The sequence below is a fragment of the Podarcis muralis genome, chromosome 3 (assembly GCF_964188315.1).
Source record: "Podarcis muralis chromosome 3, rPodMur119.hap1.1, whole genome shotgun sequence".
NCBI lineage: Eukaryota > Metazoa > Chordata > Lepidosauria > Squamata > Lacertidae > Podarcis > Podarcis muralis.
Genome location: NC_135657.1, coordinates 45,877,608 through 45,903,706, shown reverse-complemented (window position 1 = coordinate 45,903,706; position 26,099 = coordinate 45,877,608). Strand labels below are relative to the sequence as shown.

At 44.1% G+C, this 26,099-nt stretch overlaps 1 protein-coding gene across 4 annotated transcripts in view; it reads right to left on the bottom strand.

The window, feature by feature from the left end:
* The window catches only part of B3GALNT2 (beta-1,3-N-acetylgalactosaminyltransferase 2), a 31,304-nt gene extending 5,673 nt beyond the window's left edge, over positions 1 to 25,631 (bottom strand). Inside the window, exons 1-9 of one of the 4 annotated variants that reach the window (XM_028724075.2) lie at positions 25,311 to 25,631; positions 18,184 to 18,331; positions 16,858 to 16,958; positions 16,224 to 16,417; positions 14,399 to 14,494; positions 8,173 to 8,283; positions 7,292 to 7,370; positions 5,873 to 6,056; positions 167 to 283 (exon numbers count right to left, since the gene is read on the bottom strand). In XM_028724075.2, coding sequence (XP_028579908.1) covers positions 167 to 283; positions 5,873 to 6,056; positions 7,292 to 7,370; positions 8,173 to 8,283; positions 14,399 to 14,494; positions 16,224 to 16,417; positions 16,858 to 16,958; positions 18,184 to 18,331; positions 25,311 to 25,422 — 1,142 coding nt within the window. In that variant the 5' untranslated portion in view covers positions 25,423 to 25,631. Of the gene's footprint in view, positions 1 to 157; positions 284 to 5,872; positions 6,057 to 7,291; positions 7,371 to 8,172; positions 8,284 to 14,398; positions 14,495 to 16,223; positions 16,418 to 16,857; positions 16,959 to 17,842; positions 17,920 to 18,183; positions 18,332 to 25,310 lie in introns of those variants that run through there. The other 3 variants (XM_028724073.2, XM_028724076.2, XM_028724077.2) reach the window with 3 other exon arrangements.
* Positions 25,632 to 26,099: the final 468 nt, after the last annotated feature.

The window sequence follows — 26,099 nt, the reverse complement described above, 5'->3', positions numbered from 1 at the left end:
ACAATATTTGTTTTTTGGCTTTAAAATATCCCCTATACTCCCCATTATTCTTCAACCATAAGCTCCTTCAGTGCAAGGATACCTATTGCCTATGAAACTGTACAGCAGCAGAAACACTACTGGTGTAAACAATTTATTTAAATGCAAACAAACATACTTTCCCCACCAAGTATTTGGTCTGCCTAAGTTTTTAAGCTTTATTCTGTTGAACACAGCCTCCAAATCTATGTAGCAGTCATCATCTGTCTTCAGCAATACGTTGAAACTGGCTGCTTCTACCGTCCTGTAGCCAAATAAAAAACAATGAGACTATTATTGGGTTGTTGTTTTTATTTTGATTATGCATTTTGAGGTTTAATATTCTGATTTTACTCTGTGAACTGCCGTGAGACCTATGGGTATAGGGCGTAATGCAAATCCAATAAATAAATAAAATAAGTAAATACTAGAAACGTCCCTTAAAATGCATTGAAACTGCTGTAATAACTACACTGAAACAGGTCTGATGCAATAGGATGATCAGTGTTTCAACATTTTGGCTTCTATACCTTTAATACAGGTTTTCCCAGTGCAGCACCCATGCAGCACTCTTACCCTTCCCACATCCAACCCTAAAGCCTAGAGGTACTCCAGAAAAATAAAGACAGCAGACAGCTGCACATATCCAGTCAACCTGAAGAAGGTGCAATAAGAGAAAAAAGGAGCACCTTCCTGCCAGTACCAGGGGAGTGACAAGGGGTAGGACAGCGGAAGGGGAGGAGAAGGCAAGGGTAAGGGAAAAAGACGTCACCCTTGTATTCTGGTTCTTGGGAAGGAACTTGCCTTTTAGTCTCGCCAGTTTGCCTTCTTTGCAATGGGTGTTTTGCCACTGGGCATGCCCCCCACCATGGCAGGAGGACACACTCAACATCCCATTGGCCCCAAAGGTTCTGGCCCCTTGCTTTAATGGCTGCATCGAGGAAGGAATGCAAGTTTTCAGCTGCCCAGCACCATTGCATGATAATCCACAAGAGCTGAAATTCCCTCTCCGACAGCAGTTAAAAATAAAGAGCTCTAATTCTGAAATGTTTGTCATCTTCAGCCTAATAAGAAATGCTGTCATCTTTCATATTCCTCTTCTGGCACTGGGAGGCAACTGTTTGTTCTAATTAAGACTCACTGAAACCCATATAAGAAAAAGAAAAGGGGGGGGGCTCCAATAATATTTTATTAGTAGTAGGATACTCCTGTAAGCTGTGATAGAGGACAAATAGTGCAATATCCCACCCTTACATTAGGAAAGTAAAGGTGGTAGCCTTCTGGAAAAGGGAAAGCCAGGCTCCTGTTTACCCTTGTAATTGAACAGAAGTATACTTTAGCACTGGAGAGGAGGAATGCAGGCTGTTTTTTTAATTTTAAAAAATCCCCAAAGGACACATTAAATATGATAGAGAGTAGAGGGTAGGGAGACTTCTCAATGCTTTTAATGACCCTACATATGCACTGTGTAGGAAGCAATGGACAACTATTATGATACTTTAAAAACTCAAAAATAGGAGGAAAAGCAATAATGCAGCAATGTAAATATGAAGAATTGGGGAGGGGAGAAGTTTGTTGTATGTATGTAATATAGAATCATAGAATCATAGAATCATAGAGTTGGAAGAGACCACAAGGGCCATCGAGTCCAACCCCCTGCCAAGCAGGAAACACCATCAGAGCACTCCTGACATATGGTTGTCAAGCCTCTGCTTAAAGACCTCCAAAGAAGGAGACTCCACCACACTCCTTGGCAGCAAATTCCACTGTCGAACAGCTCTTACTGTCAGGAAGTTCTTCCTAATGTTTAGGTGGAATCTTCTTTCTTGTAGTTTGGATCCATTGCTCCGTGTCCGCTTCTCTGGAGCAGCAGAAATCAGCCTTTCTCCCTCCTCTATGTGACATCCTTTTATATATTTGTACATGGCTATCATATCACCCCTTAACCTCCTCTTCTCCAGGCTAAACATGCCCAGCTCCCTTAGCCGTTCCTCATAAGGCATCGTTTCCAGGCCTTTGACCATTTTGGTTGCCCTCCTCTGGACACGTTCCAGTTTGTCACTGTCCTTCCTGAACTGTGGTGCCCAGAACTGGACACAGTACTCCAGGTGAGGTCTGACCAGAGCAGAATACAGTGGCACTATTACTTCCCTTGATCTAGATGCTATACTCCTATTGATGAGGCCCAGAATTGCATTGGCTTTTTTAGCTGCCGCGTCACATTGTTGGCTCATGTCAAGTTTGTGGTCAACCAAGACTCCTAGATCCTTTTCACATGTACTGCTCTCAAGCCAGGTGTCCCCCATCTTGTATTTGTGCCTCTCATTTTTTTTGCCCAAGTGCAATACTTTACATTTCTCCCTGTTAAAATTCATCTTGTTTGTTTTGGCCCAGTTCTCTAATCTGTCAAGGTCGTTTTGAAGTGTGATCCTGTCCTCTGGGGTGTTAGCCACCCCTCCCAGTTTGGTGTCATCTGCAAATTTGATCAGGATGCCCTTGAGTCCATCATCCAAGTCGTTAATAAAGATGTTGAATAAGACCGGGCCCAAGACAGAACCCTGTGGCACCCCACTAGTCACTCTTCTCCAGGATGAAGAGGAACCATTGATGAGCACCCTTTGGGTTCGGTCAGTCAGCCAGTTACAAATCCACTGAGTGGTAGCATAGTCAAGACCGCATTTTACCAGCTTCTTTACAAGAATATCATGGGGCACCTTGTCAAATGCCTTGCTGAAATCAAGGTAGACTACATCCACTGCGTTCCCTTCATCTACCAGGCTTGTAATTCTGTCAAAAAACGAGATCAGGTTAGTCTGACATGACTTATTTTTCAGAAATCCATGCTGACTATTGGTGATCACAGCATTCCTTTCTAGGTGCTCATAGACTGTTTGCTTAATTATCTGCTCCAGAATCTTCCCTGATATTGATGTCAGACTGACTGGGCGGTAATTATTTGGGTCCTCTCTTTTCCCCTTTTTGAAAATAGGGACAACATTTGCCCTCCTCCAGTCTGCCGGGACTTCGCCTGTTCTCCAGGAATTCTCAAAGATGACTGCCAGTGGTTCTGAGATCACATCTGCCAGTTCTTTTAATACTCTTGGATGCAGTTCATCTGGCCCTGGAGACTTGAATACATCTAGACTAGCCAAGTATTCTTGTACTATCTCCTTAGTTATTCTGGGTTGTGTTTCCTCTGCTGAATCATTTGCTCCAAATTCTTCAGGTCGGGCATTGTTTTCTTTATCGGAGAAGACTGAGGCAAAGAAAGCATTGAGGAGTTCAGCCCTTTCTGTGTCCCCTGTTTGCATTTCACCATCTTCTCCTCTGACTGACCCCACAGTTTCTTTGTTCTTCCTTTTGCTACGAACATACCCATAAAAGCCTTTTTTGTTGCTTTTAACCTCTCTAGCAAGCCTGAGTTCATTTTGTGCTTTAGCTTTTCTGACTTTGTGCCTACACGTGCTGGCTATTTGTTTGAATTCCTCTTTGGTGGTTTCCCCCCTTTTCCATTTTTTGTACACATCCTTTTTTAATCTTAACTCAGTTAAAAGTTCTTTAGATAGCCACCCTGGCTTCTTTAGGCACCTTCCATGTTTCCGTCTCATTGGTATTGCCTGAAGTTGTGCTTTTACTATCTCCCTCTTAACAAACTCCCAGCCATCTTGAACTCCCTTTCCTTTTAGTATTACTGTCCATGGGATCTCACCCAGCACTTCCCTAAGCTTTATGAAGTCGGCTTTCTTAAAATCGAGAAATTGAGTCCTAGTATGCTTGGCTGCTCCTTTCCGCTGTACAGTAAACTTCAGAAGAGCATGATCACTCGCGCCTAATGATCCTTCCACTTCTACCCCACTAACCAGGTCATCAACATTGGTTAGGACCAGATCTAAAATGGCTGTTCCTCTTGTTGCTTCTCCCACTTTCTGGACAATGAAGTTGTCTGCAAGGGCAGTGAGGAATCTGTTTGACCTTATGCTCTTGGCTGAGTTTGACATCCAACAAATATCCGGGTAATTGAAGTCCCCCATCACTACTATCTCCCTTCCTTTTGCATGCTTGGCCATCTGTTCCAGGAAGGCATCATCTATGTCCTCCGTTTGGCTTGGGGATCTATAGTAAACTCCCACAATGAGGTCACTGTTATTCTTCTCTCCCTTAATTTTGACCCAAATGCTCTCACTTTGGCTTTGAGGTTCTAAATCTTGGATCTCTTCACAGGTATACACATCCCTGACATACAACGCCACTCCTCCTCCTTTCTTGTCTGGTCTGTTTCTTTGAAATAGATTGTATCCCTCCATTATTACATTCCAATCGTGGGATTTATCCCACCAGGTTTCAGTGATTCCTATTATGTCATATTTAGTTTGCTGTACCAGGAGCTCAAGCTCTTCTTGTTTATTTCCCATGCTTTGCGCATTAGTGTACAGACATTGAAGTCCATTAATCATTCCCCCGTGTCTCTTATTTAAGGATTTTTTCCTCACACCACTAGGTCTGCATGCTCTTTGCTCCATTCGGTCTATGACATTTGGATGATCATCTTCATCAATTGATAGACTCCTACCTTCAGGAGCACTGTCTCCCTCCCCCACATTAGTCAGTTTAAAGCCCTCCTGATGAGGTTTCTGAGATTTTTTGCAAAAACATTCCTCCCAACCGTTGTGAGGTGCAGCCCATCGCTTGCCAGAAGTCCATCTTCAAGAAACTGCATTCCGTGATCTAAGAATCCAAACCGTTCCTGTTTACACCATTTGCGAAGCCAGTTGTTCACTTCCACAATTTTTCCCTCTCTCCCTGGGCCACGTCGTTCAACTGGGAGGACAGATGAGATGACAATTTGTGCATTTAATTGCTTCAATTTCCTGCCCAGAGCCTCGTAATCTCTTTTGATCTTCTGGAGGCTATTGCTTGCAGTGTCATTGGTTCCCACATGAACCAAGAGGAAGGGGTATTTGTCAGTGGGTTTTATGATTCCTTGCAGTCGTTCAGTTACATCTTGGATCTTAGCCCCGGGGAGACAGCACACTTCCCGAGACATCTTGTCAGGCCCACAGATCACTGCTTCTGTTCCCCTCAGTAGGGAATCCCCTATCACCACTACACGCCTCCTCTTAGGTCTGGTCGGGGTTCTTCTGTGAGCTGTCCGTTCCAAGGTTGCCTGGACATTCCCTGAGGACTGCCTTTGCTGCTCGTCTTCATATACCTGATCGACTGTAATGAGGGAGAGATCCTCAAATGGAGTCTGCTCTTCGTCTTCCATGCTAGGGGAAAGGACCTCAAAGCGATTGCGTATTTCTAAACAATCAGAGCGAACCCTGGGCCTCCTACTTCTTTGAGTCACGTTTCTCCATATATCTGGCTCCTGTGTTGGTGAACTAGCCACCTTCTCAGGGGAGTCCCCTGTCTCTTCCTTGGTGGAGACGGTGTGCTTTGTTGTTTCCAAGAAGAGTTCCAGCTCTCTAATTCTTTGGAGCGTAGCTACACGTTCCTCCAGTTGCTGGACTTTGTCTTTAATATAATTGTCAAGAATATACCATGCTGTCATACTTCATGTAGCAAGCATAGCAGCAAAGGACATAGTAATTTGGGGAATCAATTTTATTTTAATATAACATACACCTGTTACTGGGAAAATGTGGCCCCACAAGGAGGAGAGCAATCAGGGAACAGACATACACATACAGTGGGGAAATGTGCACACTTTAATTGTATTGGAATCTTTAAAAAGGCCCACAGTCATTTCAAGTTACAGTTCATTCACACCTGCAAATAATCCACAACATCAAGGCATTTATAATTCTGCACCAGATAAACCAGGCAAAACCCTCAAACATTTCTCCCAACTTACCATCGATAGAAGTTCAGTAATTTGGCTGGAACATTTCTGTATGTATCAATTACATCAACAAAAACAATATCATCATAAGTGTTGCTTTCTACTTTCAATAAGGCATCTTCCTCTTCAAGTTTATTTATATGATGCGTGAATCTTTCAGGGCGACTCTGTAGGCTTTTTAGGAGTGCCTCTCCCTCTGAAAATGAGATAGGAAAATGGTAAGCTTTCAAAAATCACATGTGTCCAACATTGAAATGATCACTCTGTAGAATTTATTCTCTATAGGTTTTCTCAGATATTTAAAATATCAGCAAAAGCGTAACTAGATTGAAAATTAACAACTTCTTAAGACAAAGACTCATACCGTATTTTTCGCATCATAGGGCGCACCGGACCATAGGGCGCACCCAGTTTTTAGGGGGGGGGAATCAAGAAAAAAAATATTTCCCCCTCCCCAGCCCCGGAGGGGTTGCGCGCGGCTATGGCACAAGCCAAGGCAGTGAGCAGGATGGATCCCGCTCGCTGTTTTGGCTTCCCCTTTAGCCCCGTGCAGGCTCTCCTTGCCGGGAGATGCTGCGCAGGGCTTTCCTGGCTTTACTGGGAGGTGGGGGGGATTCCCTCACCTCTCGCAAAAGCCTGCAGAAGCCGCGCAACCCCTTTAAAGAGATCGCGGCTTCTCCTGGCTTTTCTGGGAGGTGGGAGAAGGGACTGATGCGGCCAGTCAGTCCCTTTTCCCTCCTGTGGAAAAGCCCGCAAAAGCGCACGGGGCTTTTCCCGCCTGCCTCCCCCCTGCATTCGCTCCATAGGACGCACACACATTTTCCCTTGCTTTTTAGGAGGGAAAAAGTGCGTCCTATGGTGCGAAAAATATGGTAAGTGAAAATTAGGTTGCGGCCAAGGATGGATTGGAAAAATAATTATCTTGCCTAGATTTTTAAAAAATACACTTTACTTTGCAACAGAAATATTCTATTCCTAAGTAAAGGGTATTAAAAAAAGGTCTCTGCAAGATGAGAATTCTGAGATTCTCAAGAATATTTAACATCCAATGTACTTCTACTTCACCTTGCTAAATACTGAAAGAAATGATTATCTTCACATATTGGAAAATGACCCCCCAAGGGCTGTGCTGAAGCTTCTCTGTCCCATAGAACACAGGAAAAGTCCAAATCACACCTGAGAGCTACGATACAGTATGGCCAGGCGGCTTTGCGCTTTCTGCCAGAGCTATTTGTAAGCAATCAAAGAAGTTGCAACAGTTCCCATCAGATGGGGTGTTCCAGGATTGCGGTAGCTGACTACAAGGTGCACAACCCCAGAGCCATACAGTAATCTCAGGCAGATCTGTCAGGGGTAGCTAACTTTAAAACACCAGAGGGAGCAAGCATCAAACAGCAGCGCCTTAATAAGAGTATATGTTTTGATGCTTACCTTGAATTGTGTAAATAAAGCCTCCAGCAATCCCTTCCACGCCTTGTGTAAATTCATGTGGCAATGACCCTTCCCCTGCCTATTGTGCACAATGATTAAACAGAAGAGAATTAGTTAAACTTTTTGCTACAGAAATATCACTTCTACAAAACTAATATGGTTTGAAACTAGTTACTGGCAAGGTTTCCTCCAACATTTTGTCCAAAGAATTGATTAAATGTTGCAGCCCTAATCAAATGCAAGTGTTCAGAGCAGCTAGTAAACCATTACTCTGATGCCATAAAGTGGCAAAATATGGCAGAGCTGCAATGAGTTCACCTTTATTCCTAGCAGGAATACTAGATCCCCACTGCATCTAGTATTAGAAATAGAGATTCCTAAGATAAGTCAATCTTATGGTTATCCAAAGTAGACCTGCAGTTCAAAAAACATATACTAGAAGATGGTATGATACCAATATATAAAGAGGAATTGTGATATTTTGTTATTTTATACTCAACATGCCCAACATGCTTGTTATATCAATATAGTTATAACAATTCAGAGCAATTTGTTCTAGGCTAAAATGCAACTCATAGGTCATTAGCTAATACGGCAAATGCCCTCCATGATGGCTTTCAAGATGGAAGTAGTCATAAAGAGTTAGAAGCATTAGCATTTCCCCTCTGGTGATTCTATTTAAGATTATGAATTTATACAAATGTATAAACTAGAAATACTCAAAACTATTATAAGATGATAAAATGATCCAAATGCACCATTTTGATTTCAAGTAAAACAAAAACATATTTAAGAGGTTACTTGAGAATTTGACCTGCTTAAAATGTTTACCAAAATGCTGCCCTATTATAATCATTATATGGAGGAATAAAAGGACAGACCGTAGTGATTCTGAAGACACCTCCGCCATCATTCACCATCACTTTGTGAAGATTTCTAGAAACTAGACCTTGTAGATCCTGGCTTTCCCACACAATAGTGCCTTCAAAACTCTGTCAAAAAAGTCACCACTTCTGTTAACAAACTAGACAAATGAATTTTTGTACAGATCTTTTAGACTCTTTGCAGAACAGAATAAACTTGAAGAACTGAAGTTTAATTTTCATGTACAAATCCTTAAATACTGGATTTGGAGAGGAGTACAGAAAATGAAGGATAAGACAAATCTTTAATAATTTTCAGCCTTATATTGTTCCTCACCAGACATTTTAACACAACTCTCCAAATTGTAAAAGCTGTAGTTTAACAGTGGTGTTTTTTAAAATCCTCTTACATCTGAGATAAAAAACAGTGAAGTACTTGAGAGTTTTTTATGTATATGGCTAAGGCCACATATCTACTAATCATGAAACACCACCAAATATCAACAGGGCCAAGAATACTAGCAGCGATGTGACCAAGTCTGCTGAGGATACTAAATTGTTTGAGGTCATTAAAGGAAAAAGAGATTGTGAAGTGCTCCCAAAGGACCTCTCCATATCAGCGTTTGAAACTCCCATTGTTCTAGGTGCGTTTTGAGCTCTGGGTGCAGCACTGTGCCTAAGATTTCAGATTAAAATTGCCACTTTTACTCAGAAGTAAATTCCAACCAAGTTCAAGGGTGCTTTCTCCCAAGTAAAACATGCATGCATTGGGGACCTGAAAATTTTCATTTACCGTATTTTTCGCTCTATAGGACGCACTTATCCCCCTCCAAAAATGAAGGGGAAATGTGTGTGCGTCCTATGGGGCGAATGCAGGCTTTCGCTGAAGCCTGGAGAGTGAGAGGGGTCGGTGCGCACAGACCCCTCTCGCTCTCCAGGCTTCAGGAGAGCCCCACCGCCAGCCCCACAAGCTCTCCCCGCTGCGCCTCCCCGCTGTCCCCCGACTTGGTTAGAAGGCTGGCGGGGGGGAGAAGCCTGCTCCTCCCCGTCGCCAGCCCCACAAACTCGGGGGACAGCGGGAGGCGCAGCGCGCTCTGGGTCCTGTTCTGGGGGCTGGCGTCGGGGGAAGCCCGAGCTTCCCCCGCCCCAGCCCTGTGCCTGGGGGGGGGGGAATAATTTTTTTTCCTTTATGCCCCCCCCCCCCAAATCTAGGTGCGTCCTATGGGCCGGTGCGTCCTATAGGGCGAAAAATACGGTATTTTAAACCCAACATGTTTTGTTTAGGTTTTAGTAGCCTTGTTTAATGTACTTTTAATTTGAAATATACTAGCCAGTTAGTTATGATGGTTTAAGTCAGGCTTCCTCAAACTCGGCCCTCCAGATGTTTTGAGACTACAGTTCCCATCTTCCCTGACCACTGGTCCTGCTAGCTAGGGATCAAGGGAGTTGTAGGCCAAAAATATCTGGAGGGCTGAGTTTGAGGAAGTAGTGCATGTTAAAGTGTTATCTACCTCAGATTCTCACAGTGATGCTTAAAATCAAAACAAATTTTGGAGTGGGATCATTGAAGGACCCTTAAGTCTTAGGTTTGCGAACTGGACACTCAAGGGGGGTCTCTGCCATCAGTTGTATAGGCCTTTAATATGTGTTAATTGTGGTGCCAAAAAGAGATATTTATATGAAGGAAAGGGGGTGGGGGGAGAATCCAGGGCTTGTTTGCAGAGGAGAAGGAAAGGATGACCTTTTTCTGCCTCCCCACTTCCAACTACTCTCTGAAGACTGTAGGAGGGACCCTCTTTAAGAATATTAGGGGGCGGGGCAGGGGAAGATGGCTTTGTTTTTTGAAAGCTTCAGGTGAGGACTAGACCATGTGAAAAATGAACATAAGATTTTAGCTGAAGTTCATTCATTTTCACCTTTGTATTGTTATAAAAAAGTGTGCCTAGACATTCCATTGTTGCGCCTAGGTTTAAGGTGCCATTTTGCTCCTAGCCTCCATATCTTAGTTTCTAACACTGCTCCAAGTTGAGTGAATGGGTGGTAAAATGGCAAATATAATTCAATAGAGACAAGTCAAAAGTGATGCGTGTTGGAGCAAAATATCTCAATTTCACATATATGCTCATGGGGGTCTGAACTAGAGGTGACGTACCAGGAACAAGAACTTGGGGTCTTAGTAGATAGCTCAATGAAGATGTCGACCCAGTGCGCCGAAGCCATGAAAAAGGCAAAATCCATGCTAGAGATCATTAGGAAAGGAATCAAAAATAAAGCTGCCTTTATCCTAATGCCATTATACAAATCTATGGCGTAACTGTTGTTGGAATACTGTGTATGTTTCTGGTCGCCTCGCCTCAAAAATGCCTAATCCTTTCCCTGGGCACTCATTTTCCTAGTTAGTGCCTACCCAGTAGTTCTAAGGAATTTTTCCTATCCCAACATTCCCCATTATCTTCAGATGCTTAAGGAAGGGATTTCATACGTGCCAAGATATTTTCTTTCCACCCTAAAAGAGTGAGCACGTTGAAGCGTATATTAAAACATGGTTCTACTTCATTTCACATAAACATTTTCCTGTTTAATAGTTGCTTATGAAAGAGGCAGTTCAATAGCTTCTGGCATATTTCTGATGGCCCTTCTCATTTTTAGTGACTCACATTTAGCTCGTACCCCAATTTATTCACTGGCTATGAAAGAAGAACAGAAACTTATTCTCCTTTACAGGCAAACCCCCAAAGACTTCTCCCAAGCCTATCTGGGGAGACTACAGAGGTAAGTATCCATCTCTCATCTTCCATTGCAGTATGTTATCATGGTTATGTTTGTGACTGGTTGGAATGGCATGTTACAACAGTAGTGATTTTCCACAAGCACTGCTATTTCCCGATCCTGTTTTCCCCTTTACTGGGACACCTTCAAAGCACTGTGTGTGTATCTGCATCCAGTTTACAAAGGCATCTTGTCTCCTTAAGGAATTAATGTATGTTGGTTTGCTTTATGAAGGGGGCAGTGTAGACATTCAAACAACATTTTTACAGTGAAAAATAAATGGCTGGGGCTTAAAATTGGTAGAGGTCTCTATGAGAAAGTAGCAAAATCAATTATCAACCTTGCTAACTTTCGTTGAAGGCTGCCTACTACAGTTGAATAATCAAAGAATAAAACACAGACTATATGCAATTTCCCCCAGTGCACTAAGGTCAATTCTGCTGCTTTTATTAATGTGTTAAACCACAGTGAACATTAACCACAGTAAAAACTGAGGCACTATGGTGTCTGTTGTTGTTCAGATTGCTGCTCATTAATAAATGCATAAAAGACATAACTGTGTCAGGGATGAATAAACGCTGCTTTAAACTAGGGTCTTACAAACTCTTCTTCTTTCGCTATTTATTTTGGCTGTGGGCTCCCTGAGCCTAAAGCTTTAAGAAACAGAATAATTGTGGCCTGAAAAACAAGTGTTCAGAGATTTCCTTCCTACAATAATACAGATGCAGTTTAACCCCAAAGAGGGATAGACTTTATCCAGTTTTATCAATACATTTATTTTGCAATTCCTCTTCCAGTGTATTGTCCCTGGCACACAATAAAAAAGTCTGCTAAAATTAAATTGAATAAAGATAAGACACATCAAAATATCAATAATTTAAAGCCAACAACACTTTTTACCGCATAATCATCTAAATAAAAATGTTTTATGTCATCTAAATATCTGGAATGATGGGCTGAGATAGTTCTCACACAAAGCTAATTCCAGGGGAGTAACAAAAAAGCTGCTGCTTAAGCAAGACCTTCATATTCTGCTCTTAGAAGATGAGGAGGGATGGTCAAACTATGTTGACATTTAGTTATAAGTAACATCTTTCATTTTAACAGGAAAAGTATTGTTTTGTTTGTTTATTGTGCATTTCTTGAATTTCTATCCCACCCTTCCTCCCAAAGAAGCTCAAACCAGCAATAAAACAACGAACAAATGTTAAAAACATGCTCTCCACAGAAGCATTAAATCTATGGTTTACTAAAATCAGGACATATGTATTTTAGAAGAAGTTTGTATTACAGACAACTCTCAATTCATGAGGGGGTTATTTTCCGGGCCTCCCTGTTTGTAACGAAAACAACATACCGTATATTGGGAGCACCCTGGAGGGGCAGCAGGGCTTGCACAGCTGACACACAGGGAAGCTTCTTCCCTGCACATCAGCTGAGCTGATCAAGAAGGCCCACTGTCCCTCTGATGCTGATGGCACCTGTTCTGTTGATGGACGGCCGCCTTGACTCGGCCCCGGACACACTGACCAGACGCTTGGAAGCTGTGGCTGGATGGCTGCGTGGGAGCCGGTTGAATCCTTCGAAGACAGAGGTCCTCTGGCTGGGTTGGGACTATACGGAGTTGGGGGGGGCAACTCCCATCTCTTGCAGGGGCTCAATTAGTGCCAGCACCTTCTGTCAAGAGCTTGGGTGTAACCTTCGATGCCTCCCTTTCCATGAAGGTGCAGGTTGCAGCCACAGCAAAGGTGGAATTTTTCCATAGCCGTATTATGCAGTTGGTCCTTTACCTTTCTCGCCCTGATCTGGCCACAGTGATCCATGCAACTGTCACCTCCAGGCTTGATTATTGTAACTTGCTCTACGCGGGGCTGCCCTTGAAGCTGACCCAGAAACTCTAGCGGGTGCAGAATGCCGCGGTGAGGCTCCTTACGGGGTCCTTGCCGCGGGATCACATTCATCCATTGCTTTACCAACTGCATTGGCTCCCGGTGGAGTACAGGGTCAGGTTTAAGGTGCTGGTTTTCGTTTTGACCTCTAAAGACCTATGGGTCCTAGGACCCACGTACCTATGGGACCACCTCTCCTGGTATGCCCCACGGAGGACCTTAAGGTCCACAAAGAACAACACTTTGGAGGTCCCGAGCCTCAAGGAGGTTAGATTGGCCTTTTCAGCACTGGCCCCCACATGGTGGAACACTCTGTCACAAGAGACTATGGCTGTGCGGGACCTGACAGCTTTCCACAGGGCCTGCAAGACAGAGCTGTTCCGCCTGGCGTTTGGTTTGGACTCGATCTGACCCCTATGTTTCCCTCCCCTTATGGTCTTGATTTATCAGCGACTTCAAAATGAGACTGCATTTTAAATTGCATTGTAACCTGTATTTTAAATTGGTTTGTTCCCCCCCCCCCCGCCCATTGTTTTTACTGTGAATTTTATTGGTGTTAGCCGCCCTTAGCCTGGCTCTGGCCAGGGAGGCGGGGTATAAATAGTAATAATAAATTATTATTATTATTATTATTATTATTATTATTATTATTATTATTATTTATTAGGTACGTGAGCCGGAGGGCAGCAGGGCTTGCTCAGCTGATGTGTGGGAAAGCAGCAGCTGCTGCGCTACCCCGCATGTCAACTGTTAGGTGGAGAGGCCTCAACAAAGCCACACTGGGCCTTCAGTTCAGGAGACCCTCCTTTTTGGGCTCCAAGGAGGATCTCCTCACAAGCCAGAAGGACTCTCCAGGGTGCTACCCATTTCTGGCACCACACATGTGCACAGTTGCATGCAAATAGAGCTTGCGTAAATGGGGAGTTGCCTGTACTGAAATGATCTGTCCATTTTAAAACTCATTACATTTTTCTTCCATACTTCTCTCTTCACTGGAGGAACATGCAGGGGGGATAATATTTTTTTTATCTCATTCATTTTCAGAATAGGCCCATGATGGAAATATCTAATATTCCAACTTTATAGGTGGAAAACAGGATAAGAAATAGAACTGTGCTCTAGGGCTCTCTCTATACTTTAATCTACATTACGATTTGGACCCAAGTCTAAATGTAGAGCTCCATTCTCTGGCCAGATCTATTCATTCTCTTCCATATTAAGTATGAAACAGAATTTCAGAATGCAATATAATGCCTCTTCTTTTTTACCCCATGAATAAAAGCTGCCTAAAATCCACTGCCTCTACTCACCAGGGCTTGGAGACAATTCTCTTGAAAGCTTATAATGCCGCCTCCCCATTAAGTTATTGGGATGTTAAGAAGATTTCAGTTACTTACAGATGAGCAGAATGAGAGTGCACTGAGCTACAAAAAGATATGGTTGCTAGCACCGAGTATGTGTGACATTTCACAGTCTCAAATCCATTAATAATTTAATAATGACAGAAAAAAAGCTGAAGAATTCTTAATAGATGAAAAAACCAAATGCCATTGTAAAGAACCAGTTTAGATACACTCCACACATACCTCAGGCAGAATGAACTGTTCTACAGGTTTATACCAGAGTCTGTTTACTTGCACTCCACAGCTAGCTGGACTAAAGCGAGCACTGAAGAGAGCCTCCTATGAAAACAAAAAGCAACACATTTGTAAGCCATTAATGCCATTAAGGTTAATTAATATTCACACACTCTTGACCAGTTTACAACATCCAAATATAGTTGTAGATACAGGAGAACATGCAATCACCTGCATGCTTTTTACATGGCCTGCCCACTCTTGAAAAAATCCTATAAAAAGTGTAAGCTTCAAAGACTCTGCACCTAAAATGCAAATATGCATTGCTAAATAATGGAGGGGGGAAGCTTTCAAGTCCCTATATCAAGACTTCAGGGCCTTAGCCAACATCTTGCACACTTAAAGGTACCCATGTCAGAATAAAAATACCACAGATTACATTTGAAATGTCCACTGAGTCCAAAACGATATATTCCAGGTTCACATCAATAATATGCAAACCTCCATTTCAGGATATCTCAAATGCAGTCCTAATAGCAGAACAACCCACATTTGCATTCAAGAGTTACCTATTTTAATCCAATCTCATGCAAGCCTTTATAGAATTTTTGGAACTGGCTGTGGGATGAGTAAGGAAAATGGTTGTGCTTGTTTACTACCCATATATTAGTAGAAATTATCAGAAACCACTCCTGGGTGATCTGGCACATGCAAGACTCTTCTCTCATGTGAGGGCCAAAGCAAACTATCCCCTCTGTGTTTCCATGCTGATCATAGATGGGGCTTTCCTCCTTCTGTTGCTAACATAAAAACCAAGCAGTCTGGCGCAGGAGGAATACAGTGACCTGTTCCTCCTCCACAAGCCTGCTTGGAATTTCTGGTCTCCTGTGGCTACCAGGCGAGTTGTTAAATACAAGGGTTTTTGCATACTTCCTTTATTATTATTACTATTACTGCATAAGTAAAGCCAAATGTAATCCCACATATAAAACATTCCCCAGCTGCTAATTTAAACTCTAAAGTACATTGCAAAGCAGTCCTCTGACTCAAGTTGCAAAGCAGTCCTGTGACTTAAGCCTGGACTTTCAGCTACCCTACGTAAATAGCTACTTTAAAATCCACTGAAAGAATTCTACCTAACATAACTCTCATTTACCATGAGCCTCTGGAAAGCCATTATACAGAATATGCCTTCCATCACAATGGATTCAAAGCATCAGGGCTGGCAGGAAGCAAATTAATATCTAGTTTTAACACCCACTGCAAGGTAGAATCATTTATTTATTTAATATCCCATCTTTTAGGCTGCAACCCCTTTCATTGCATCTTATAAAATCACCAAAAACACAACCCATGCAAGCAAGCAAAGGAGCCAAGCCATATCCTACGGCAGAAGGAGACTCACCTAGATTCATCAGCCATTAAAATCTAGACAAAAATTAATTTAATGGCCTAATGAAGAAAAATGAATCTGTGTTCCCTTTCCCTGTGCCTAATTATTTTAGAGCAGACAGAAGACTATCAGAAATCATGGTTAAACCATCTTCTTCAATGTTTTGGCACAAAACATAGAGAGGGCATAGAAATATCTGACTTTTTGCCCTTTTCTATTTATTTCTCCTCCCATATACCCACCCCATGAATCCTATTCTTACTGATTCACAAATGTCAAAGAACTTTCAAGGAACAAATTGTATGACAATTGCGGGTTATGGCATTACAGTCCACGCTATGCATTTGTTTATCATAGATACCTGTTACCTCTCCTTTATTCTACACTTAGAAAAAGGCTGTGGGTTTTGTTCATTCTATTAGGACAACTACAGCAGCATACCTCCTGCTCTGCCTGGTATAGTTTCACTGTTATGTTTCTCTGGAATCCTACACCCTCAGCATCGTAGAACACCCCAAGACTGGTGATGACAATCGGGTAAAGGACTTTGAAATGCACACTGACAACTCTATCTTCCAAGAGCGCTGAAGTGTCATCCTCTGGCAAATTGAATGCTTCAACTTCTTGATTCAGAACTATTGGAAGGGGGGCGGGGAGACAACAAAGAGCACAACAGAAGTCAATTTTAAAAAGGTGATTGAGAGAAAGCAACTCTTGAACACTCTTATTACAGAATACATGGATTTTTTCCATATTAATTACAATCACTGGCAAGTGCAGTGGATAATGTACTTAGAAACAGCTTACACTTTAATCCCTAAGACATTTACTTAAAAGTATATCCAACTGCATTAATTAAGAAGAGTGGGTGGGCTTGATGTAAAACAAAGAAGGGGTCCTTGCTAAAACTGTCATAACAGCCTAAAAATGTTTGGCTTAGTATGAGAGATTTTTAGTGTAAAAATAGCTCAATGGGCAATAAACTGCAGCAGTTGCAATGTTCGCAGAGCTAATTAGCTATAAGCATATGCTACATAATAAGCAATCCATCCAAAAGATTTCTAAAAGTTTTTACCTGGGTTAGTGATGTTCAGAAGTCTGCATGAATAAGGATCTTCTCTATCTTCTACTGGCACATCACATCCATGTGCACCAATTATAAACTTCACAAGGACACTAAAATATTGTCATTAACAACATTTACTGATTTCTGTTCCATAATTTCCAGAATTATGAAGACTGCTTCACACAAGAAAACCACAACACACTTCACCCACTTTTGCCCTTTACAAAAGATTAAGGCTGCAACCCTAAAGCGGGGGCAGGTGGGGACAGGAGAACTGAAGACAGATTAACTGCTCCGTCCACCACACTTTGCCATCCTTTTCCAGGATTTCTTTCTCTTTTTTTTAAGCTCCTGGGCTGTAGTGTTTTCTGTGGTTTGGGGGCATGCAGTGGAGGTGGGGAGATATTTGATCCTTTGGATCCAAGCCATCTGCTAGTCGGGCTAATCTTCCCTGTCACATCCCCAATTCAGCCCTAGTGATGTTCTTGTTTTATACCCCACCTTTCTCCCTGACAGAGACTCAAGGCAGCTTACAGATAAACTAAGAACAGCTAAAACATAGAAACAGAAACAATAACTAAAAAAACAATTAAAGGCAGCTGAAGTTTCTGCAGTAGTGAAGGGCATCTAATATGGGCATTCAACATCAGAGCTCCCTCTCCAAGGTGGAGCAATCCTCCTACTCTTGGAGGGAGAGCTCTGGTGTTTCAGATGCTTCATGGGATGCTGCCCAAGAAACCACAGAGTTTCAGGGCTCAAAGTATAAAAAGGAAGGACTTCCCTGTGCAACTTGTTTACTTGTTTCTGTGGAGTAGCAATTCTAAGTTCCCTCAGTTATTTGAAAGAGAAAACTAGACACTGGTATTCATTCCAGATTAATTAAAATGAGATTAATGATCTTCTAAATGTTTTCCCCCATAAAGGATTAATAATCACAGAAATGATTTATTAAAAGCCAGTAAAATTAGCACGGGAACCTATTACATCCACTTGCCTTGTTTTGCTGCCATCTTTTTTCAACAGTAATGCATATCTTAATATGTAATGAAGTGTCATCCTGGAATATTCCAGCTACATAGGACAGTATTATGACATGTTCATTAAAAGAATAAAGAAAAGCACTGTCAAGCAGATGAGCATTTTAATTTAGGTCAGGACACTTCTTGTTGGAGAATTCAGAAGCAGGGAACAGAACTCACTATAACTTAGCGGGGGGTTTTACGTTATTTAAAGAATATTTTGAACTAATTCCACTTATTGCAGATTCTCATAAATGAGCTTGGATACTAGGATTTGAGGTTCATAAGAGAAGGAACAAGCAACCTTTGGAATTACCGTTGGCTCAGTCCTGGGTGCTGCTTCAAATGCCTGAACCAAGTGTTCCTTATAGCATTCCGCAACCCATCATTATGTCGTGCAGACAGTACCCCTACGATGACATCATAATGTTTCGGTTTCCAATGAGGAAAGAAAGCCAGTAGACCTAGGAAGTAGAAATTAACAATGCCTTACTAGAAAAGCAAGTGCACAAGTAGGGTGGCGAGAGCTATAGGCAGATCATTCAAATGGTGGTGAAATGGTAAACAATACTGGGGCAGTAACTTTAAAAAAATCACTCAACACTGGAAGCTGATTTCACTTTGCATTAACTTGCTAACACTTCAACCAGAATTAACTAAATACAAGCTAAACAAGCCAAACCTGTGTAACAAGAGAAGAAATCTTAAAAAATAATAAGCTATTTCTTAGATTAATAGGTAAAGAACACAAGGGATTTAGAAATGCAATTTCACGTATTTGAGGAGTTTGAGGCTTTGGCACAAGAGCACTTTACACACTAAAATGAATGGATTGCATATAATTTGAAGCCTGAAATACTGAGAAGATAAAGTTATTATTGTATAGTTAACATTAATATAAACCAAGGCAGAATTTGGGGAGTCTCAGTGGTTTGTATACAATGCAGTCCCATAAACTCAAGGATTCCCACTAGAACTTACCCCTCCCATCCCCAACGTGTGTCCCACACCCTCCCAAATCTGCTTCAGAGGGTTGGGGAAAACTCACAAAATAGATTTAGGGAGCACGTGGGCGGTGGGGGAAAAGAAAAGTTTATTAAGCAAGCAAGAATCCTTGTGCTAAAGGGACGCTTACTTAGCACTGCATTGGAAATGAGCCAATACTCTGAAATTTTCATGAGGGAGAAAAGGAAGGTTATATGTCTTAAACTGCATTCTCAGCTAATCATATGCATATCCAACCGCTATGGCGAAAAGCTTCACACAAAAACTTACAATAAACAAATTTTCCTTTACACTAAGGCATTTTCCTAAACTGAGACTAAATAAACATGGCATAAAAAGGTAAAGGTACCCCTGCCCGTACGGACCAGTCTTGACAGACTCTAGGGTTGTGCGCCCATCTCATTTAAGAGGCCGGGGGCCAGCGCTGTCCGAAGACATTTCCGGGTCACGTGGCCAGCGTGACAAAGCTGCATCTGGCGAGCCAGCGCAGCACACGGAAACGCCGTTTACCTTCCCGCCAGTAAGCGGTCCCTATTTATCTACTTGCACCTGGGGGTGCTTTCGAACTGCTAGGTTGGCAGGCGCTGGGACCGAGCAATGGGAGCGCACCCCACCGCGGGGATTCGAACCGCCGACCTTTCGATTGGCAAGCCCTAGGCGCTGAGGCTTTTACCCACAGCGCCACCCACGTCCCTAAACATGGCATAATCCTAGTCAATTGAGAAAGATAGGCTTGTATCTTCAGTTATTCTATAATGGAAATGCTCAGATGTATATTTAGCACTGGCAAGAGATCAGTTTCATCTCACTCTGCTTAATTTGAGATTGCATCCAAAAAAATTAAGATGACAAATCAACTAAGTGCCTGGACAGTTTAGAACAACTACTGCACGTAAGGCAGGAAGAGGTAATTTCAGAAGTCTAATTTTAGCATATCCCAAAAGATTTTCAAATTTACATTGCATGTTCAAGATTTAACAGCACGGTTACATTTCATAATATCACTGTCTTCTATGAGTATCTTATATAATATATTGTTGCTGGCACATAGTTTCAAGAATGGAATCCTGTACAGTGGTGCCTCGCAAGACGAAATTAATTCGTTCCGCAAGTTTTTTCTTCTTGCGGTTTTTTCGTCTTGCGATGCACGGTTTCCCATAGGAATGCATTGAAAATCAATCAATGCGTTCCTATGGAAACCGACTTCAGACCAGGTCCGGGGACAGTCTGTCCCCCGACCTCTTCTGAAGGCTGGGGGGGGGGGGAACAAGGGCTTTTCTTCCCACCCCCAGCATTTTAAAAAAACCCCGGACAGCGGAGGACTTCTCCGCTGTCCGGGGCGATCTTAAAAGCCCCCGGGAAGGCAGGCAGGGGGGAGCAAAGACTTTTGCCCCCCGCCGGCCTTCAGAAGAGGTCCTGGACCTCTTCTGAAGGCCGGCGGGGGGCGAAAGTCTTTGCTCCCCCCCCCCCCCGCCTGCCTTCAAAAGCCGTCCGGGATAGCGGAGAAACGAAGGCTGGCGGCGGGAGGAGGTCTCTCCGCCCCGCCGCCAGCCTTTGGAGGAGGTCCGAGGACAGTGGGGAAGACGTGCTGCGCTTCCCCGCTGTCCCGGAGATTTCCCTATGGGCTTTCGTCTTGCGAAGGAAGCCCATAGGGAAATTCGTTTTGCGAAGCGCCTCCAAAACGGAAAACCCTTTCTTTGCTCCCCCCCCCCCCGCCTGCCTTCAAAAGCCGTCCGGGATAGCGGAGAAACGAAGGCTGGCGGCGGGAGGAGGTCTCTCCGCCCCGCCGCCAGCCTTCGGAGGAGGTCCGAGGACAGTGGGGAAGACGCGCTGCGCTTCCCCGCTGTCCCGGAGATTTCCCTATGGGCTTTCGTCTTGCGAAGGAAGCCCATAGGGAAATTCGTTTTGCGAAGCGCCTCCAAAACGGAAAACCCTTTCGTCTAGCGGGTTTTCAGTCTTGCGAGGCGTTCGTCTTGCGGGGCACCACTGTAGTCACAAGATTATAAATTTGAATTACAAAAGGTTTACACCAGGCATAGGCAAACTTGGCCTTCCAGATGTTTTGCGACTACAATTCCCATCACCCCTGGTCCTGTTAGCTAGGGATGATGGGAGTTGTAGTCCCAAAACATCTGGAGGGCCAAGTCTGTCTATGCCTGGTTTACACAATAGGTTCAATCTGAGGAGGAAATGCTCTCTCCGGTATATTACCATTCACACTAAAAAATAGCTGAGCACAAGTAGCACACGTATGGAGAGAGTGAGGTGGTGTTATACAGCCAAGGAAAATTCCCCTCCGAGTCGATTAAGTGAGTGGAAGTCACTTTACACTCCTGATCTCATTGCCATGATTCCACAGTTCCACCCACATCTCCCTGTAAGAACAGGGGAGTGGGCACCCTCTCCAATTTCACACCCCAATTTTAATCTAGTCCTGGTCACCAGCTATGCAGTGGTACAATAAAAGTTGTGACTGTTTAAATATATCTGTCCACCTCTTGCTGCCCCAGAACTCCAGGCTTCCTCTCCAACATGGAACTGAGGAAGAGACAGGAATTATTCCTGCAGTTTCACTCTGTAGTCTACACAGAAAGATTCTGCAACTGAGGGGAAGATCCCTGGCCCCACATTCCAAAGTGGGGCTTGGCCTGGGCTGAGCTGCTCAGCAGTCCAGCACCATTCAAATCCCCTGTTCCCCTGCCCCAAAGGCTGTCCAATTTAGAGCTGAAGAGGAAACAGAAGATTATTGTGGTCCACCTCTGTGGGGGAACAGGGACAAAGAGAGGGAAAAGATCTTAGCTATCAATACCAGTCAAAATCTGTGAACCATGTTTTCACTGTTGCTGGTTTTAGATGTGTTATACACTTGACCTAAGCTTTTGAAGAAAGTGATGCCAACCTAAAAAAAAGTCTGCAAATGTGTTTTTGTACTCTTGTCTCCAGGCTGTTTTTTGATCTGTGGAAAGCATGCTTGTTATTATTTCTGTGGAGAGATTATGCAAGTATTTGAAAGCCAGTATTAGGACAAAGTAAAACCCATCAAATATATCCTGATAATGTCTCAAGGAATCTAAGGAGTTTCTGGTCGGAGAGACTTTTCTTTGTACATTTTACTAGAATTTCTTGGAATATCTGGGTTGCTTCTGAAGCTATAATGTGTATTTGTCCCTGCTAGATATGAAGCTGTTGGAAGTGGTTATCAGGGGATTTGGAACACTGTGTCATCAGTATGCTGATAATACCCAGCTCTACTTCTCAGTTACATCTAAGTCAGGTGTGGCTGTGGAAGTCCTGGACCAGTGCCTGGAAGCAGTGGTGGGCTGGATGAGGTCCAGTCTGAACCTGGCAAGATTAAAGTTCTCTGGGTGTGTGGTTCTTGGGTGTAGAAATTAGGCAGATTGCACTTCTCCTAAAGGAACAAGTACCTGGTCTTGAGGTTCTCATTGAGCTACTTTCGTCACTGGAGGCTCAAGCAGCCTAGGAGTACCTTTCACCAGCTAAGACCATTCATGGACAAGAATAGCCGTGCCACATTGGTCCATACATCAGCAACTCCAAAATTGGATTACTGCAGTGTACTTTGTGGAGGGCTTCCCTTGAAGCTGGTCTAGGAGCTTTAGCTGGTACAGACCTCATAGTCCTTAGATTCAGGGACTATTCTACAACTCCAACTCTACAAGTTGGAAAGAAAAACTAGTATGAATCTAACTTTGTCCTAATTCAATTCAAACACAGTTTTGCTCCCCAAAACACTAACTGATTTGTTCCTAAACCTAACAAAAAGCCACCTTCAGTCATCACATGGTCTCTGGACCACTATGGAGCAGTAAGCCTCCATGCACAAAGCTCAATGCACTTTTTGTGTCATAGCCCTAATTCCACATCCACAGTAAAAGGCAGGTAACTAATCAGAGGTACAGCAACAGGATGAAAACACTGGTGTTTGCCACTACATGTAACTAAATAGAAACACAAGGGAATTAGAATCCGATTCGTAAAGCTACTTAAGGAGCAGGTCTAACACATAATTAGCTCCCAGTTCTAGATACTTTTGAAAGCTAAACTGCTACAAAGCAGGATCCCACAGAAGTGGGATCACCTGGACCCCAGAGAAGGATAAAGAATGGAGGCAGACTACAAGTCTGAATGAAACCACTCTGATGGTTTTATGCTGTGAAGCAGTCTATAAATTTATTAATGAGAATAGGGGAAAGCAGGAACTTGAGATCCCAACTATACACCCAACAGTTCACTGCACTGTGCAGGAGAGGGCCTCCTGCAGACACCATCTTACAAGGAGGTTCATTCCACATGATACAGGAAACTGACTTTTAGTTTGGTGGCACCTACCCTTTGAAACTCCTTTCCATTAAACATTAGGCAGGTGCTAGAGACAACAGGTGCTATCTCATTGTCTTTTCTGTGCCTATTAAAGATCTTCATTTTTCAACATGGCTTTTCAGTGGAAATCTGTTACATATGAAATTGTTTCTAACTATGGAATTGTTGTTGTTAAATCTATGTCTTGCCCTGTCCTTTCTCTCAAAGGAGCCCCCAGCAACAAACACACTCGCAAAACACCTCATAACAATCTGAACATGGATATAGGCTGAGAAGTATCTCTACTAAAAAGGCTTGTTGGAAGGAGCTGAGGATGGTTTTACTGTAATATTGCTCTGGGATATTTTATGGAACAATATATAAATGGAATAAAAAAACTAACTAATTAACTAGTTGGACAAAGAGCACAGTGGTGTGTCTTGAACCCTCTTGGTAGAAGCAAACAGGTAAACTTTGTAAACAGTGACTAAGCAAAAGGTCTGAGAGTAGGTGCAACCAAAGTTTAAGTTTCACCACACTCTGAGAGGAACATTTGCAATTTTGCCCCTATCCTAATTTCAAAAGAGATTTGATGATCTTGAAGGCAGCATGTTTGTCATAAATTCTCAAGAGAACAAAGGGACTGGGGTCTAATTTATTGGGGCATTTTTTTTCTTCAGCATGTGATAGACAAATAGATACTAGTTCACTGATTGATGACAATTTACTCCAAAGTACTCCAGCATTTGGTTTCATTAAATCTGTTTCGTATGATCAGCCCAGTAGATGGCCAAATCATACAGTATTCTGTCAATAATTTAGTTTGCAATTCTTTTCCCCCAGCAGTTTTCTTCCCGAGTTTCTTAGTGCCAACTTATTCCTTTATTTAAATAGTTTTGCTAGCATATATTCTTTTCCAATCTGTCTTGAACCAACAGAGATCCCCAAAAATTAAATTTTAGGAAAGGAATGCCTGGAGGCCTCCTCCTCATCTTTCTTTAGTTGTTTCAATAATAATGGATGACTGGATAGGAGTCAATAGCCAGGTTGAGGGTTCCTCCTGCCCACAACACATACACAGGATTTCCTCTGCTACACTCAGGCATGTTAGTTCTTAGCTCACCTCTCACTTTCCCCCCCTAGTCTAGATGAGCATTACAAGGCAAAAATGACTTTCTTGAGAGGAAGGCTCATTGAACTCATTCACTTCTCAATAAGAATACAGTACTGTACATAAGGCGAGACTCTAAGCCACCTTTTCCATATCTTATTTATGCTTTATGAGGAATCTTTTCAATTCTCCTACAAACCAAGTGGGGACGAAGCCGACCTCCTTTCTCATTTGCTCTCAGCTTTTTCTGTGTGCCTTATTTTTACAGCACTTCCCTCCTACCTCTGTCCCAACTTCTCTCCAAGTGCCTGGGTGAATTATGCCCTTCATTCCCTCAACCTCCCCCCCCCTTCCGCCCCGCTTCTGGTTGACGCCTGCCTCCCTCATGCCTCCTGATCCACAATCCCCTGCTCTACACTTCTCCCGCGGGTGCCCCATCTCCTAAACTCCCTCCGAAACGAAGGAGGCAAACCACCCTCTGAGGGGGCGGTTTTTGCACCCCACCGTCTCCCGGTTGCTTTCGCCAGTAACCTTGCTTGCCTTGGGGGGGGGGGAGGCAGCACGTCGCCATCCCCAATACCTAAGTTTTTTTTTTGGGGGGGGAGGCGCGCACTACCTTCGCCCGTTGCCCTTCTCCCTCGCCCTCAGGAGGCAGCAGCCCACTACGGGCGACGCCAGGTGAGCCCTCCTGAGAGCGGGGAAAGGGGGCTCAACAGGCGCTTGGCAGGGCTCCGTCAAGGGCAGCCTGCCCAGAGCGCCCCCCCCCCCAAAGCTGGAGCCGGGCCTGCCTCTACCCGTTGCCCTTCCCTTCCCTCCACACAGGGCGAGAAAGGCGCCCGCCCACCCACCTTCACCCCCCATGCAGGCTTCTCTCCTACCTCACCTCACGCGCGGGGGAAGAGCAGGGTGAAATGCCGCCCACCCCTCCCTCCTTCCCTCAGGGAGGCGGGCAAGAGGGCGCCGCTCCCCGCTTGCTTGCTTCCTCCCTCCCTCCCTCCCCGACCTACCTGCCGGGTGCTGCTTCCCGGGGCCACTCGCCGGGCAGCTGAGGAGGAGCAGCCAGAGGTGCAGCACGACCCCGACCACACACGGGCACAGAAGGACCAACCAATTTCGCATTGGCCGCCGCCGGCCCCTTCGCAGCCGTTACGGACCTCTTAGCGGGGACCAGGAAGAAGGGGCTGGGGAGGGGGGTGACCCGGAGGGACAAGAGGAGGCGCCTCGCTTCCTCCCCCGGCTCTCTCGGAGGCAGCGCGAGCGGCGGCGGCGGGGCTCTGCCGGCCGCCTCTTCTCCAGCCCCTCCCGCGGCCGGCCCAGAGCCAGAGCCCCGCCCCCAACGGGGAAACGCGTGTGCGCACAGCCGGAGCTCCTGACTACAATCCCCACAATGCCTGGCGGCGAAGAGGTGGTCGCCGGGGGCCTCCAGCTCCTCCCCTGGGGATGCCCCGCAGCAAGCTGCGGATCGGCAGAAATAAATGAGAGCCAGCGCTGCGCGAATAACATAACAATGAATTTCATTTCAGTGGCTCTCTCTCTTTTCTGCTTTATATAACCTTTATATAGCCTTTCACATGGGAGGCTTTCTGTCATTTCAGCTTGAGCTCCCCTCTCTGGACTGAAGCGCTTTACCAGCGTTTGAACGTGGGAAGCAAGCATTTAGTAAACGCCCACGCCTGCGAAGAACTTGCGGGTGGGAGGCGAGAACTAGACCTGGCTCTTCCCCAGCAGCAACGTCCTGCGCCTCTCAAGGGAAACAAGCAGATGCCCCAGGACCGGCTGTTTCCTGACATGCAGGG